The following is a 16,953-nucleotide window of genomic DNA, read 5'->3' as shown; positions in this document are numbered from 1 at the left end:
ACATATGGCATCCTTTCAGGTATTTGAAAATTGATACCAGATCCCATTTCAGTCATTTTTCTCAAGGCTTAAACTTAGCTCCTTCCAGCTTGCTTTATTGGATTTACCATCCTTGTTGCTTGGTTGCTTATTAACCAATCATATTTAGAGACCACCGTCTCCCTCTTAGAATGACTCTATGGTCTGGTCTTTTCTAAGCCTGCTCCAATTTCTCTGAATCCTAGTATTTAGAACTGGCACAATACTTGAGATGGAACCTGGCCAATGCAAATTAGAATATGATTTGGAAATATTGCTTTCCCTGATGCATGTGGTTTTTCTCCAGTAAATTAGTTGGCAGTTTTTTCACAACTACACTCAGCAAGATATCTGCCTTATGTTTGTGCAGTTGATTTGTTTCCTAAGGATTTTGGATGCGTGAAATGTAACTTATTTTCAGCTGATTTCTCTAATATCACTTTGAAATTTATTTTTGTCCACAAACAATATCCATTCTAATGTCTCACCCACAAATTGCTAAGTATTCTTCACTTTTCATCCTAGACATTAATAAAAACATTGAAGAGTAGTCAGGCAGTGGGCTGAGCCTGCTGAGCGAAGAGCAAGGGAGACAATGGTGCAGCACAGTAGCTGCAAGGGGCCTTTTCTTTTCCTGACAACAATTTAATCAGTGCAACGACTTGCCTCCAGAAGTTGTGAGTGTTCCCAACACTGGAGGTTTTTAAGAAGAGATTGGACAACCATTTGTCCAAAATGGTATAGGGTTTCCTGCTTGAGCAGAGGGTTGGAATAGAAGACCTCCCAGGTCCCTTCCAACTGTTATTCTGTTATGGACAGGATCCCTGCTCCGTGGGGCTTGAGGATGGGCAATGGCAGTGAGCCCAATGAAGGAGAAGCAAAGAAGATAATGGTCAGTTTGGGAAAGAGAGCAGGCAGCAGCAGGTAGATAGTGGTGGCCCAATACAGTGATGTCTTCATCTTTGCCATTCTGTGCAGGACACCAACAGAACAGAGATGGAGAGGAGATAGGCAAGTGGGACAGTTGAAGCAGAAGCAGTTTGTGCAGGACAGGAAAAATGAGAAATCCTTGCCTTGCTCAATCCTTGTTTAACCACTGCAATACAACTGTTAAGCAGCCTAGGTGATGTTTTAACAATTGCTTTGCTTGGGAAAACAATCCTGGTCCATTAAATGAGGGTAATGGGACTTGCACCCTTTAATTCTTGTCTATGTCTCCTACAATAGAAGAGGAAACTGATCTGAAAGTGGGAGTTTCAGAGCAGTTGTGATTATCTACTACTGTGTTTATCAGGAAATATGAGATGGCAACACAGACCAAAATAAATTAATTTTTATGCAGTGTGTTGGGGTGTTAGTTGCCGCAGGAATACTGAGAGGATCAATTGCTTCCATAACATAGTAGTGAGAAGGGCTCAGAGCAAAGGCTTGGCCATAGATTGTGCAAGTGTTTTTTCCCCCCACACAACATTGAAGCCAGGATGCAGCGCTCAACCCTAGTGAATTGCCCTCTTGCGCCAATCTGCTAGTGGAAAAGCAGCCAGCAATTCTCCATTGTGTTTGGGGAAGGCTGTTATATTTGAACAACCAAAACTCTAGTGGTCATCCGACTTTTTGGTCCAATTACAATAGCCTGGGTTTTGGACTGCATTTCCTACCAACTCCAACTCCCACTACCTTAGTTTGCTGTTCACGATAAAGATAGCCAATTTTTTTAAAAAAAGACGTTCATCCAATGCATAGATACATGGAAGGGGCATGAACCGGACCCCTCTATTCATTTTGGAAAGAGTGGGAAACATAAAACGCTGCAATTGGTATAAGAAACATAATTGACAGAACCTACATTTTGGGTTCTTCTTTCCCGTGATTGTCCCAAAGGTGCTTTTTCAGGAGGCAATTGGACTTTGTTTTTTCTCTTTGAAGACGTTTCGCTTCTCATCTAAGAAGCATCTTCAGCTCTGACAGGATACTTTTTTCTTCAAAGGAAAAACAACAAAATCCAGTTGCCTCCTGAAAAAGCACCTTTGGAACAACCATGACGAATCTCTACAAACTTTTAGCTATACAATTTGGGACGAACACCCTTGGAATGGTGTGGGAGTAGGAATGGATTGCCAGAGGAAAAAAATCATTGACTACAGGAACCAGGAGCACTACTCAGGTGACCCTGAGGACACAGGTAAACCTCCAAGTGGCCTCAACGACTCTCTAAAACGATGCAAATGACCAGCTGTCTGCAAGGAATATAAATCCTTCCAGTCCCCACCATCCAGTCAGACCTGAAGAAGCTTCTTGGCTGAGGAGCGAAACGTCTTCAAAGAGAAAAAACAAGAAAGTCCAGTTGCCTCCTGAAAAAGCACCTTTGGGACAACCCTGACCTGGGTGACTGACAATCTCTACAGACTTTCCCGTGGTCCTTGTAAAAACCCTTTAACGCCCAGTTGTAGGTATTTTACACTGTAAATTGTTTCTGTTGTCTCCACAAACCACCAAAGATGTTTTGTTTTTTTTAAAAAAGTATCTAATAATGAAGGCGAAGATCTCCTTCCGGGTTATCTCAAAACTCTATTTGCCAGCTGCCTTTCCCGGCACACGAAGTACAGTAGGCGGAAACCCCCACCCCCGCCCTGCCTTTTTAGGTTCCGGCGGATTTCTTCCGGTGATAGAGTTCGAGGTTCACCGGAAGTTAGGTTAGCAAGATGGAGGCGCGCAGTGGTGGCGCTAAGGCAATGGAGCAAAGAGAAGCGGCGGTTATGGCCGCCGCTGCCTTTTCCGACGAGGAAGAAAGCGACGAGGCCCCAGAGGAAGTGACTTTCGAGAGGGCGCGGGAAGCCGCTGCGGAGGAGCGCCGGTTGGCGGGGGAGCGGGCCCGCAGGTAACACAAGCCCTACGCCACCCGACGCGGGAACCGGGGCAGCGGGTGAGGAGGGCCTCGGAGCGGCCTGAACCGCCCTGCCCTGCCGATTGCGCCCCCCCCCCCCCGGGAGTGCCGCTCCGGTACAGCAAAGCAGAGAAGCCAAAAGCCAACGGAGGCAGCGGGAGGTTGCATTTAAAGTCATTACAGCGGTAGTTTTCAGGAGTGGCTCTTTGTCCGATATTGTCAACGTTGTTTTTTCTGGCCAAGCTTTCAGTAGGAATTTCCCTTCCGTAATTCCATTCGCCGTTGTCCTTGGCCTCAGTATCCATGTAAGCAATTTGGAAAGCTGCCTCTCGTATCATCTGTAATGGGGGGTTCGGGGGTTCGGCCTATTCTCCAAAGCATCCAGGGCAGGATAGGAAGTAACGGATGGAAACTTATCAAAGAGATCCAACCTAAAACTAAGAAGTTTCCTACCAAAACAGTGAATCGGATGAACGGCTGGCCTCCAGAAGTTGTAGGTGCTCCATCATTTATTGTTTCTAAGAAGAAATTGGACAACTACTTACTTCTCTGAAATGGTATAGGTTCTCCTGCTTGAGAGAATAGGGGGTTGGACTAGAAGACCTCCAAGGTCCCTTCCAACTCTGTTACTGTTTCTGGGTGTTGATTATATGCATTGCAATAATACAGATTTTAACCAGTGACACATCCCATATTTTTAAAAACAGGAAAACCTTTAATTACATCACCTTGTATGGAGGCAGCATTTTGTGAACGCATTCAGCTTTGTGGACCAAATGCATATTTTTGTAATCCATTCATGTCTTATTTTGCTTTCTTAGAGAAAAGGCCACATTGAAAGAAAAGAGACGACATAGAGAAGAACTATTTAAGGAACAAAAGGTAATTTTGTATCTCATGTTTATAATGTTTTATAATGCTTTGTTAAACATAAAAAAGGTTCAGACATGTTTACACCCTATCTCGTGTAGGGTGTAATTATAATGAAAGTTTATTCCATTGTAATTTTTATCATGTTTCACTGTAAATTTAACTACATATACTGCTTCCTGATTTTCTGAGAATTTATAATAGCATGTCGAAATTATTGAACAAGGATTTGTCTTAATGAAAAGCTGCCAAAGTGTTGCTATTGTATTGTAAATGTTCCAGCTACCATTTTAAAGTTTCCTTAATGTGTCCTTTAAGTGAGCTGGACTTGATTGAGGATGATGTGAGTTTTGTTCGGCATATCCAAAGAGAATCAGATTGGACAGATTTAAGCAATGAAAATGACAAGGGAATATGTGCTGAATATAGAAAATAATAGAGAAATAAACTATTCTTAGGGATTTATTTCCCACCATGAAAACTATTTCTAGTTTCAGAACATGTGGCAGTTTGCAAAAGTAAACTCTTTAGTGCTCTTATTACCAACTAAAAATTCTGGGACAATAACAAGCATTATGCAGAGATTTTCTTCTAGCATCACAAGTGATCAGGGATTTTGGGAGTTGTAGGTGGAAAACATCTGGAGCATGTGTGTCAAACTCTAATCACATCATGTGACGTATCATGACATTTTTTCCCTTTGTGGAGCCAGGATGAGCATGGCCTGCGCATGACATATCTGGCCCATGCGTCACCAGTTTGACACCCCTGATCTGGAGGATACTACGTTTCCTACCCATTTCAACGTATGCTTGATTTAGGTATTACATTATTGTTATAATGTTATATTTTCATACTTAGATTTGCTGCCTTGAATTAACTAGATATAGTTTATAACTAATCAAAGTCTCCAAAAAATTATTAGAGGACTAAGTTAATGACTAGAAATAGTATTAATTGGAAAAATTTAATCTTCTCAGAAAAGAAAGCTGCTTCCTGAAAATGTCTTGGAGGAGTTAGCATCCACACAGAACAGGTAAGCAGATACGTTCTGGGCTACATGTAACTATTCCAAGTTATCTTTATCTGTAATCCTGAGAAACAGTCAATTCCATCATTTCTCTCAGGCTTGATTTTCCCTAAATGACAGTACTGTATGTTTATCAAATTGTATTACAGGTAGTACTTGATTTACAATAATCCATTTAGTTCAAAGTTACAACAGCACTGAGAAAATTGAGTTATGACCATTTTTCATATTTATAACAGTTGCAGCATCCCTATGGTCAAGTGTTAAAAATTCAGATGCTTGGCAACTGGTTCATATTTATGGTGGTTAGTGTCCTGGGGTCATGTGATTACCTTTTGCAAGAAGAGTCAGTGGGGAAGCCACTTAACAACTGTGTTATTAAATAACTGCAGTGATTCACTTAATAACCATGGCAAGAAGTTGTAAAATGGGGCAGAACTCACCTAACAACTTTCTCACTTAGCATCAGAAATTTGGGGCTCCATTATGGTTTTATGACAAGGACCACCTGTATGGGGTGTTTGTGAAACGAAAAGTAATTTGTGATGTAAGAAACAGGTTGAAATATTTTGCTGTTAATAAGTCAAGTACTTGACTATTTTTGAAACCTACCTCAAACAAGGCTAAATTATTTCCTCCAGTTCAAAAACTTCTGTCAATTTCTGAAAAGAAAGAATGTGAGGAATTTACATTAAATTCATGTATTTTAATTAGCTTAGTATTGATAGTTTGGCAGAATGTGATTAACTTTTTATTTATAGATTATGAAATCTCTAAATTCTTCTCAACTTTTCTTCCATTAGCACCAATTCGACATCTGAGGAACAAGGTATATATAAAAGTCTACTTTTTATGTTACCTCTACTGTGTGTTATTATATTGTGAATAGTATAAAAATGTGGTTTGAGATCCACATATAATCTAATATGGCTATGAATCTAAGAATCAAATAGAGGTGAATAGGACCATTTGAAAAAAAATATAAAGTAATATTTAATATTACTTTATATTATTTATAATATAAATATAATAAATATAATACTTAATATGAAATAGATGAATATATAAAATTCTCTGTCTCTGATGGTCATTCAGATATTTGTAAGTGGTCTAGAAGAATGATGTGAAAGTCTTAGTCAATAAGACAGTACCCTACATAGAAAAATATTACTATTCCTTAATATTGATCACTAAATACTTCTAGGTATTTTTTTTAAGTTGGCATTTTTGTAATCCCACTCTTTTCAGTTAAAAAACATTCCAATTTGATCGTTAACATGTTTGCCGTGGAAGGAATAGAACATAATGTAAACCTTAAATCTTGGTTAGCAGAGTTGTCTCCATCCATGAGCAAGTACAAGTGGGACTCTGGCTTCATCCTTGTAGAAGGACAAAGTTCTTAACAAAACTAAAATAATATTACTCTTTTGTTACTTCTGGGGGACTAAGCAAAGTTGTGCATCAGTAGGTCATGCTAAAATTAGGTAACCAAGTATAATAACCATATTTGCCAGCAAATACCAAGTAGAATGAATTATATTTTCTAAACAATATATTAATAAAAATGACACAGGGATTTTTCCTAAGCAGTTTATCTAATTTTCCTAATTGATTCCTATCAAAATTCAGGTTTATAGAGGATTTGCATCAGAGCTTCTGGAGATTAAGCAATGCAGCTCAATTCTTGCCTACCATGGTATTATTTATTTTTTCAAAATTCCCATTTAGGCTGGATCCCGAACTCTTTCTGATAATAAGAGTCATCAGTTTTTTTCACACATTTATAAGCAAGTGTTTCTAGAATCCCATTTAAAATTAGTTTAAGGCCTTTAATATTCAGCACATGTATTAATTTATAGATCAGAATGTTGAAGATGAAGTTGAAAATGAAGAAGATTCAGAAAAAGACAGTGAAGAAGAAATGTTGGCAACCAGGTATGGCTTATAGACCAACACTCTGAATTTCTTGGCCAGCATGAGGATAATTCTGGAGATAGAAATCCATACTTAAGAGGGCCCCAGGTTTAGCAAGCCCTGACTTGGTTGTTTTATTTGGTATGATGAACTAAATTATCACAGTAATTTCAAGAAAAGATAACATCTTTGCGAAAACTGATTTCCAATTTATTCTCAAATAAAAGCAACATTCTCATTTAGGCAGTTGTAGAAACACTTGTCTCCTGCAGGTTCAAATCACTGAGATATGCTGTACTTTTATAAGGCTCCAAATTAAATTACGTTTTTTTTCGGACTATAAGACACATCCCCCCCCAAAAAAAGTGGGTGGAAATGTCTGTGTGTCTTATATACCGAATATGGGCCTGTTTTTGGCCTCCCGAATCCTCCGCATGTCCCTTTTTCATCCTCCCCAGCCCCCAGAAGCACTCTGCAAAAACAGGACGCGCGAAGGGTTCAGGAGGCCAAAAATGGGCATTTTTGGCCTGCAAAGAGCTTCTGGGGGCCGGGGAGGGTGAAAACAGGACCCTTGTTTTCCTCCTCTAAATCTAGGTGTGTTTTATAGTCTGAAAAATATGGTACTTTAAGAAGAGAGGCCACAGTTAGGTAAAATGGAAGACACTCTTATAGTAACTTTTAGAAATACTTTGTTTTATCTTCAAAAGCCTGTAGTTATAGCTGTAGCTGTAGAATTGATGTTGGTGCATGGTGAAGAAGCCTATATATTATGGATGATGGGGCTTTGCAGTGATGTGGAGTAATTCTTAAATGTGGTTATAACAAGCACATGAGATTTGCTATTGCACATTCATTTTGTTTTGAGCAGATTTTTGCAATAATTTAAACCTGAGGTACCAGTTGCAGATGAAGGGCAAACTCTGTAAGTGGCACCACTTTATGTAAGCTAAATATTTGAAACAGTAAAACTGTTGATAAGCTTGAGTTCAGTCGTAGTTCACGCTGCAACTAAGAGTTATCTTGTTTGCATGTTATTGTTTTATTTAGTCAATGTGGCAAAAATACAGGGAATGTGGTTTTGCTTCTGTAAAATGAAGTCGAAAACCAAGGCAGTAAATATGTTCACTGTTTCTTTATCATTAGATGCCCTCCAAATTACATGGCTGTACGGTTAGAAGACCAGGAGCTAACCAATCGACAGCAACAGGATGCCAAAGACTTTATACAGAACCATCTTTATGGAGCAAGCGGCAATCGAACTACTGGTAAAGGAGCTTTGTATAATGAACTTAGAAAATACATTGATCATATGACAATTACAATTCAGTTAAATCTCTCTTGTTATTCCAGCAAATCAATATTTTTCTGTTGAAAACAAGAAAAATGCAGTTAAAAAAGCTGCAATCCAGTTTGTGAATAAATCTTGGGGTAAGATGATATTCCTTTGTCTTATAGCAACAATTTAAAAGAGCTTTTGTGGTGATTGTGCCTTTATTGACTTCATTGTTTTAAGTTTAGATTTCACGTTGTGTGCCCCTTTTTCTTTTAACTGAGGAACATGTACTAAAAGTGAAAAATCTGGTCCAAAGCAATTGCTGTAGTTATTTTGAAGGACCTTCCGTCAAAATGGTAATTTCCTACATGATCTCACATATGAAAAATATAAATAGGGTCAAATATAGCAAAAGCACAAGATGTTTGTAACATGAGAGACATTTATACCCTTGGGATATGATTATGAAGTGTGAGTGTGAAATTGGGTGTCCATGTAATTTAAGGTAAGAGTTGTTTACTACTAAGCATATTCAAGATGTCTTACCATTCAAAGCACCTGTGGTCTTGAACAGTCACACATGACAGCGCATGTAGTCAATTTTAGTTCATTTTTAGTTCATTTAAAAAAAGCAAACGGGGTCAGACCTGGTAACAGTCGGATGCAAAACCATCAGGAGATTCCAGGATTGTAGGTTACCACGTAAAGTGAAAGGGGGAAAAACGCAGAAGACCAGATGTCAAACTGCTTCAGTATTTTTGAGAATTGTAATTTTTATATAAGGCTATTTGTGTTTGTGTAGAAAACATGAATGAAAAACTTTTTAGTTTGCAAATCCTGTAAAGGCTTCCCAGGAACAATAGACATTTTTGCATTTATTCCTATAAAATTGGTGAGTGAGTTCTTATATTAGTGGATGTCTGATTCGTCACGTAAATATGAGCTTTGATACCAGGTGAGGAATACAAGAGGCAAGGTACTTTGTCTCACTGGGCCACCAAATTCACGACATTACAGAAAGGTACAGAAAATGATCTCAAATTCCAGAGATGGAAGACTTTTTTTCCTTTCTGTTTGATTACTATAAAATGAGCAGGCTCCATAATGGCAAACCTAACCAAATTGTTCACGAATACTGAATATGCCGTAGACTTATAGTTTTAGTGGTTTTTATATAGATTCTGTTGAGAGTGAATGGAAGATGTTTTCTTAAATGGGAATACTCAAGCAGTGGCAAATCTGAGCTTTTATGGAACCTACAGCAACAACTTTAGCATTCTTGACTTCTTTTTTCAACTAATTGTCTGTTTTCTTGTTCCCTAGGTAAAGTAAAAAAAGAAAAAGCTACTCGGTTTACAAAACATTGGGTATCTTCAAAATTAATTCCCTGAAATATTTTGCTGTTGTTTATGTACAATATCATTGCAAATATCTTGTATTTGAGTTGTATAATGTCCTTGCTATTGTTTTATAGAGTGTTAACATTTTTATGATTTATGTTTTCTTTTAAATCTTTACAGAGAATTAAAAAGTAATTCTCTGGAAAATAATTAGGGTCTTGCAATGGTATGTTCCAACTAAAAGTAATTTTATCTGGGTCTTTTGAATTCAGTTGAATTAAGTTTTGATTGAATGAGAAATCAGTTTCTTAAATATTTTGATACTCTTGTTGCTAAAATGCTGTCACACATCTGTAAATTGACTTATTCATTACATGTTTTTTGGAAGTACATTCCAGCTGTAAAAAGAAGATATATCTTGAAATAATTTATATATATAGGTTTGCAAATATGGGAAATATTAAATAAAACATAAAACACTGAATCTCGTTTGTCTGAAAATTATTCCCATGGAATTTTAGTAAACATTCCAACAAGTAGCTTGTTCCCCTACCTGTTGCCTAGCTGCCTATGGGAACCACAAGCAAGATGTGCATCAGCAGGAATACCTAATTCATTAACTGCCTATCCCTAGCTCACTTACTAGGATAAGAGGCATAGCCAAATGGTCCAGTGCAAGAAGCCAGCAGAGAATACTTACGGCAGACAACGGTATAGTTATAATCCACTGCTGAATTTCTTTAGGAGTCAGCACCAGTAGCAAAGCAGGTCCAAAGAAGAAATCAGGTTGTCTAGAAATTTCATGTTTGGCTCCTTTCCAATAAAAAAAGTTAAACTTGAAAGCTGATCTTCATCTAAATGAATTTTATACTGATCAGAACTAACTGTAAAAATGGAGCTATTCAGGAACAGGTATCCAGTATATCTAAGAAGACCTCTATTCCTAAGATGTTAAGTAGTTGGGCAAGCCTTTTTTTTTCTGTCCTTTGTCTCTTGATGGGGTAATCCCATAATTCTTGTAGTTCAGATCTATGTATCTCGATCAGAATCCTGGTTGGAATTAGATAATGGAAGGTGGCTCCCCTAAGATCTCAGCATTATTCCTTGACGTCACTGAATTATATTAATTTGGTTTTTTACTCAAATTCTGTTGTTCTCCCTATTCCTCCAAGGGAATTAAGAGACACGCTTGATTATATGTCGAATCGTTGCTGACTCTTAACAACCACATAAATTTTATCTGTCTCTAATCTGATCCTTCAGATCTCTTAGTAGTGGTGTATTCACTGCACTGTGTTTGGATCCATCCTTTTTCTTCCACCTTCCCCATATTAGAGTCTTCTCCAGAGAGCTATCTTATGCCCAAAATAGGATCACTGGAGCCTGGTCAATTGGCGCCTCAAGTGAGAAGTCTGAGTTGATTTGTTTGTTTGCTTGTTTTTTGGCTGTCCACAGTATTCTCAAGAGTTTTCTCCAAGAATCAAAGTTCAAAAGCATCAATACTCTTCCTATCCTACTTTTCAAAGACCAAAGATACATACTTGGGAAGCTAATATATTTTAACTCTAGTGGTTATTGTATTCAAGGGTCACCACATAATCCCTTTGAATTTGGAGACTTGGTAGATTGACTTTGCAGAAACTGAAAACATTGTAGCTTTACATCTGTAGCTATAACTAAGGGGTAGGCTGAGTAACAAAATGGGCTATTCAATACTGACAATGATGGCTGACTAAATCTTCACCTTGCAAATTCTGCCTATCGCAGCCTTGGGATTGTTCCACTCTGCTACTTATATTGCACTTTTCATTAGATTTTTTTTTTTAATTTGCTTGGAGACATACGAGACTTAACACTCCTTTTCATTCTATGAATAGACCTGAGATAGTATGTTGTTAAAATTACTGCTAGTGGTATGCCTTCTTTACAAAACAGAGCATAATATAGGTAACACAATCTTGCTCAAGTGGGGCCTTAAGCCATAATTTTCAGCAGGAGTTAATGTTGCCCATGAGCCATGCCAACAAACCTGTCAGGTCAGAAAAGCAAATGGTTAAGAGCATGGAACAGTGACACCAAAAGGCTTTATCAAACAAAAGCATCAACAGTTGTTTATAAAGTTGGACTGTTTTTGCCCAATATAAGTTATTTACTCAATAATTCAGGAATGTTTCCTTGCCACTGCATTAAGAGGCATAGGTAGATTATTGCAGGATCTATTCTGGTGAAAGCATCAAGCTTTCCTAGCTTAATACCTGGAGAAACTATTAACGCTGCTATTTTCATTCCCTTCAGACAAAAAAAATGAAGCAAATGCATGCATTTGGATTCTTTCCCATTACAGGATAAGATCAGATTTTGTATAACATCCAAACTTGCTACCTTTTAATGTCAAATGTGAAGCAAATGTTAGCTTTTATGTAGACCCCCTGCTGCATAAAGTATAGGATAAGTATTGGGCCTGACCTATGAAAATCATGTTTCGGGTATCCATTGTCTGCATTTGTTGACACTTGTTTTTATATCAGCTATATATGCTTATAAAAAGCAAAAGTTAACCATAATAATTCAGGGCAGTTAACTTAGTTGCATCAGCCTTAGATCATAACATGATTTTGGTCCAGGATATGTCGCTTGATGTAGCAATAATATTTTAAAGGTGAAAAATTTATATGATCTGAGGAGAAACCAGAGTATTTAAATATTTAAATTTAAATATTTAAATTTTATCTACTTGAATCCCAAATACAACACAAGCAGAAAAATAAGGTAGCAATCCTACCATATGTAAGTATTTAATGGCTGATTAATTATGGTATCACTACATTTTATTGCAATAGAGTACTCATTTAAGCACTTTTTAAAATGCAGGGTGTACAAAGATTAAATTAAGACTGAAATTGACTAAATATTTGGTTTTTATATAAATAGGCCATAACCACACTGTGTTGACATGTAATACTGTTATAATACAACAGTTAAACAGGTGAGTCTACAACATAAGTTGTTTGCAGTTAAACAGGAAACAGAGCTGAAACGACCATGTTAAAACAAAAACCACTAGGAAACAGGTTGAGATTGTAAGTAGCAACAAACATATTCACTCAGCTCCTGAGTATTTCAAGTTTTACAGTACACATTAAAAATATTTCTTCCCATCAATACTATACAGCCAAACTGTCAGGTACATACGCAGTTTGCAAATTACATTGATTGATCTATGTAATGAGGGTGAAAGTTGGCAAATTATCCTGCTTGAAGTTTACATCACCCACGTACTAACACATCCACAACATTATCTATTTTGCCCTGCCCTCCAAGAAGGAGGCAGAACTTTTTGGTTTGTTTGTAACAATTCAAAGGTTTTTCAATCTGATGTTACTGATGATATTTAACTCTGGTTAAAGATGGAAAATATCTCCTAACAGTAGTTTAGAAAATCATTTGCATCATGCTGTAAACTAGGAAGCAATGTAAAGCAACAGACCTGTCCTTAGTACATAATTAAAAAAAATCCAAACTCCCAATTGGCAGAGTTGGTCTACTTTCATGTTGAATATATGCCACATTATACACCATGGACACCTTCAGATGCATAGCTAGTGTAGATAATCTTCCACTGTGGCAAACGCACAGGATCCAATTCCTGATCGGGCCATCAGACCTAGACACTGTGAAGCCTGTCCCATTGCGAGAGCAAGAGGAGGTTGCTTTGGTAGATTGTGTGTCTCTGAAAAAATTCAACAATGCACTATTTTAACTTGTTTTACTTCTCAAAAAATTATTTCCACTAATATTTTTATCCAACTCAAATAACTTATTTTCAAAATTACTGGAATGGAATGTTAATTCCATACTAAGTAGTTTAATTCACTATGCAGACCATGTCAAATCATAAAATGTTAATGCCTCCAATATTTACTGAATATTAATAAACTCTTGATAGAAAGTTCTGATGATGGTGAAAGAGAAGGCCCATTTGTATCCTCTCAACTAGTAATGTAAATGTGCTCAGCCTGGGTGACACAAGACCTGAAAGTCAAGACTGCTTATGGAATGCTACTAATTATTTTAGGTGTAATCGAGCAATCCTTCGTTTCTAAGCTGAAAGGCCATTATATTTCATATTTCCCTATGTCCAGAGGAGTGAAAAAGAAGTAAGAATGGGGGAGAGTAGGGGAGTATATGGGGTGGGGGGAGTGAAATGGCTCTCCTCCTATTCTGGCTGCTAACAAGCCTCTGGATAGAACTGCTCATTTGTATAACACATTATGAGTTTGATAATAAATGGCAGACCCAATGGAATACTAACATTTAGTGGCTTACAGTACAAGAATTATTTCTTTATAGTCATACCTCTAAAAAAGTAACAGAAATTCCAGAATTCCTTCAATAATCAAGTAATCTGTTTCCTCTGTGTTTAATGTACCTTAACAAATTTGTATAAAGAAGGAAACTTAACAGGCTTACCTAGTATTGCGCTGTTGAGAACTGAACATACAGGCTCTCTCTGAATGGGATCCAGCTGATTTCCAACTGGACTATTCCATGGATCAGAATATGCAAGTAAACTGAATGCATCCTGTTGAGGAAACAGATCTTAGAAATTAGTGGCTGGATAGCCATTTATTCTAGATGCTTCAACTTCAAGACTACTGCATAAAGCAGGAGAATAGACTTCATGACTTAAATGAGCTCTTCTAAGTCTATGATTCTATGAATTGTGTCATTATGACATTTACATTGTTCTTCCTACTGAAATAAACTAAAGCTATTTTCAGTATTAGTTTTTACCGTACTCAGATCAATTTTAAATCTCTCATTGGAGGCATCATAACATTTCTCAAAATGTACATTTGAAGTATTTGTACCTCCTCCCTTTAATATCCTCAACAGGTATCACTTTTGTATAATAATAAAATAATAGTTTCTAGTATTAAACCTCAATAAAGACTGAAAATGGGCTAGTTAAGAGTAAAGGAGAACTGCCTAAAAAAGAAGGCAATTTTTTAATTTAATTTCCTACAACCGATTCTAATAGGACAAATTCTACTGCATTCCCCTCAATACAATTCAATCTTCCAATCACTTATGCAAAAGGAAAAGTCAGCACAATTTCATGCTATCTATATTTTCAGTACAAGAGAAGAGAATTTATGTAGTTCAGAGTTGAACTGGGGAGTCTTTGGTGCTCTGAGCTTAGTTGTTTGATTGCAGACATTTCGTTACCCAAGAAGGTAGAATCATTAGTTTGAGTAAGCGTGGGGTTTGCTACCTGTTTATAGCTTGCCTTGCCAGTTTTAGTGGGGGTATGGTTTTCTCCTTGGAAGGAGTGGCGCAGTGGCCTAGAGGTGGAGCGCTTGCCTCACAATCAGGAGGCTGAGAGTTTGATTCTAGGTAGAGGCAAATATTTATCTCTTTGGGCACAGTGAGAATATATCTGCTGAACATAACTCTGCATTGGCGACAGGAAGGGCATCCGGCCAGTAAACACTCTGCTAGCTCCATTCAATTGCCCAGACTCCTCCCCGCAAAGGATTATGGGGTTGTTAAAAGGAGATGATGATGATGGTTTTCTCCTTGGTAGTTCCTTGATTATTGTATTGTTTTTTGCTTGATTATTTCCCTTAATTAATCCTTCCTTATCTGGATGTTGGCTGCTGGAGAGGATATGTTCTGGTCTTTTTGTTTTCTTCCTAATGTTTTTATTGTGTCTTTTGAATAGCATGTAAATGTGGTTTATTTCTATGGGTCTACTGATGGCTAATTTGTCTGAATACCAAGCTTCCAGATATCCATAACATTTCTCGTTTTAGTTTTGTCTAGGATTCAAAAGAGACAGTAAAAAAGCTAAGGAGGAAACAAAAAGACCAGAATACATTCTTCTTTAGCAGCCAAACAACCAGATAAACAGGGATAAACATCAGTCAAACAATCAGGCAAAATATGGTATTCTAATCTAGGAACTACTGAGAAGAAAGCCACATCCCCATCAAAACTGGCAGGAAAAGCTACTATATATAAGTAGGGAGCAAACCACATACTTACTTGCATTGACGATGTTACCTAGCTAGCTAATGAAATACCTGAAAGCAAACTACAATTTTCCTCTACATTGTATAAATGGAGTAGAATCTAAACCTACCATATTATTATTTATTTACTGAATTTCTATACCGCCCTTAGCGCCCTTATAGAAATTAGCAATTTCTATATAAAGGTGACATGACTTACTTTGAGCATTTTCTTGTTTTGTGAGTTTTTGCCACACTCCCTTCTTAGTTGTTCACTCATAGCTTGTAATTCTCTGCCAAAGTGAATCATTCTTTCAATAGCTGCTTGGCTACCACCACATAGTTGGCGTCTTAACTGACTGGAATCCACCTCTTTAAGAATAACAAGGTAGTAATTAGATAATGATGAAAGCAATGCAGGTATGGGACATGTTCAAATTTAAACCAGTATTTATATATGTAGCATATACAGTATTTATATAATTGCTGTATATTATGATAACATAATGATTACTGCTTATTTTTTTCTCTCTCTCTAGCAAGCCATCTCAGACAGTTAAAGAGTTATATGAGAACTTCCCACTAACTGTATTCTTACAATGTAAATTGGTCTGGGGAACTAGTCTAAAAACATTCAGAGAGTTTGAATGTCAGTTGGGGATTCAAAAGAGACTGTGTCTCCCTAGTCTAAATCCAACACCTTCACCACTATGCTATACTACCTTCACAGGAAACTTTGTATGACACATCAATTGAAAAAAATTCAAGGACGCAAATGCCCAGGAAAAAAAAGGTTTTACTGCTTTTCTGAAATCACCAAGGAATACAAACACTAACCAATACTTTGAAAAAGAGTTCTATGAAGCTGAGACCAAAGCCAAAACCTGTGGCAATCTGAAGATCCTCTGCTTCTTTGGAATATACCTGCCTGAAATTTTTTTTTGTGGCTTGGAGAAAGGGGAAGAGGTTAAGGAATAAAATAGCTTCCTTGAACCTGAGCAACAAAGGCTTATGATATTATTCTATCCCTTTATAAAATAAAGAGAAGCAAGGCAATTTGGAAAATCCTTCGAACAAAACTGTTGTTTTAAGCCTCTTATTAGGCCCATTTCAGTCCTTGTGTGAAAAATGCACATGACCTTTTTGCAAGTTGCAAATGTTGCTCAACAACAGGGGTGTTAAACTCGTGGCCCGCAGGCTGGATGCATCATGTGCTGGCTCTGCTCCTGCCCGGTTTAGTGAAGGGGAAAAAAGTCCCGATATGTCACGTGACGCTGCCGTGACGCTGTAAGTTTGACACCCCTGCTCTACAATATAGCCTCTGAGTATCTTAATGTTTGTATCTATTCACAGCTTTTTACTATATCCCAACTCTGACCTCTGAAAATTCAACTGATCAGTCACAGCATTATTTTCTGATATTTCTACAAAGTATCAAATCTGTATCTCAAATAGTAAGACAAAGCATACAAAGAAATTAGGCAGTCACCAAAACTACTAAAACCCTACCTCACATCCTGTTCTGTGGACTGTAATCGTTCTTTTTCTAGAACATTTGTAAAGGCGGTACTGTAGCTTCATTCAGTCTGTGTCTTTTCATTTCACATCAG

The 16,953-nt window shown here is 37.4% G+C and overlaps 2 protein-coding genes and 1 long non-coding RNA gene across 3 annotated transcripts in view; 1 reads left to right on the top strand and 2 right to left on the bottom strand.

The window, feature by feature from the left end:
- Nucleotides 1-2,681: 2,681 nt before the first annotated feature.
- On the top strand, nt 2,682-9,813 carry NOL7 (nucleolar protein 7). Its single transcript, XM_034429224.3, has 8 exons — nt 2,682-2,896; nt 3,724-3,784; nt 4,753-4,808; nt 5,606-5,631; nt 6,662-6,737; nt 7,860-7,981; nt 8,067-8,144; nt 9,313-9,813. The coding sequence occupies exons 1-8, from the start codon at nt 2,721-2,723 to the stop codon at nt 9,378-9,380; spliced, it is 663 nt and encodes a 220-aa protein (XP_034285115.1). The 5' UTR covers nt 2,682-2,720; the 3' UTR covers nt 9,381-9,813.
- On the bottom strand, nt 5,253-10,139 carry LOC148114870 (uncharacterized). Its single transcript, XR_015733285.1, has 3 exons — nt 10,030-10,139; nt 5,415-5,464; nt 5,253-5,310 (listed from the first exon to the last, which is right to left on the bottom strand). It is a non-coding gene; the product is annotated as an uncharacterized LOC148114870 (long non-coding RNA).
- Nucleotides 10,140-12,094: 1,955 nt separating this feature from the next.
- The window catches only part of RANBP9 (RAN binding protein 9), a 41,732-nt gene continuing 36,873 nt past the window's right edge, over nt 12,095-16,953 (bottom strand). Inside the window, exons 12-14 of the mRNA XM_034429223.3 lie at nt 15,564-15,715; nt 13,800-13,911; nt 12,095-13,059 (exon numbers count right to left, since the gene is read on the bottom strand). Of these exons, the coding sequence (XP_034285114.1) occupies nt 12,929-13,059; nt 13,800-13,911; nt 15,564-15,715 (395 nt within the window). The 3' untranslated portion in view covers nt 12,095-12,928. The remainder of the gene's footprint in view (nt 13,060-13,799; nt 13,912-15,563; nt 15,716-16,953) is intronic.

The sequence above is a fragment of the Pantherophis guttatus genome, chromosome 3 (genome assembly GCF_059756535.1).
Source record: "Pantherophis guttatus breed Tessera chromosome 3, ASM5975653v1, whole genome shotgun sequence".
NCBI classification, from domain to species: domain Eukaryota; kingdom Metazoa; phylum Chordata; class Lepidosauria; order Squamata; family Colubridae; genus Pantherophis; species Pantherophis guttatus.
This window is presented reverse-complemented; position numbering and strand designations above follow the sequence as displayed.

Bases quoted from the DNA above. Each gene is read 5' to 3' on its own strand.
- NOL7 (XM_034429224.3), top strand. From the start codon at position 2,721: ATGGAGGCGCGCAGTGGTGGCGCTAAGGCAATGGAGCAAAGAGAAGCG. The intron at 2,897-3,723 runs GTAACACAAGCC...TTGCTTTCTTAG, and splicing joins GCGGGGGAGCGGGCCCGCAG to AGAAAAGGCCACATTGAAAG. The intron at 5,632-6,661 runs GTATATATAAAA...ATTAATTTATAG, and splicing joins TTCGACATCTGAGGAACAAG to ATCAGAATGTTGAAGATGAA.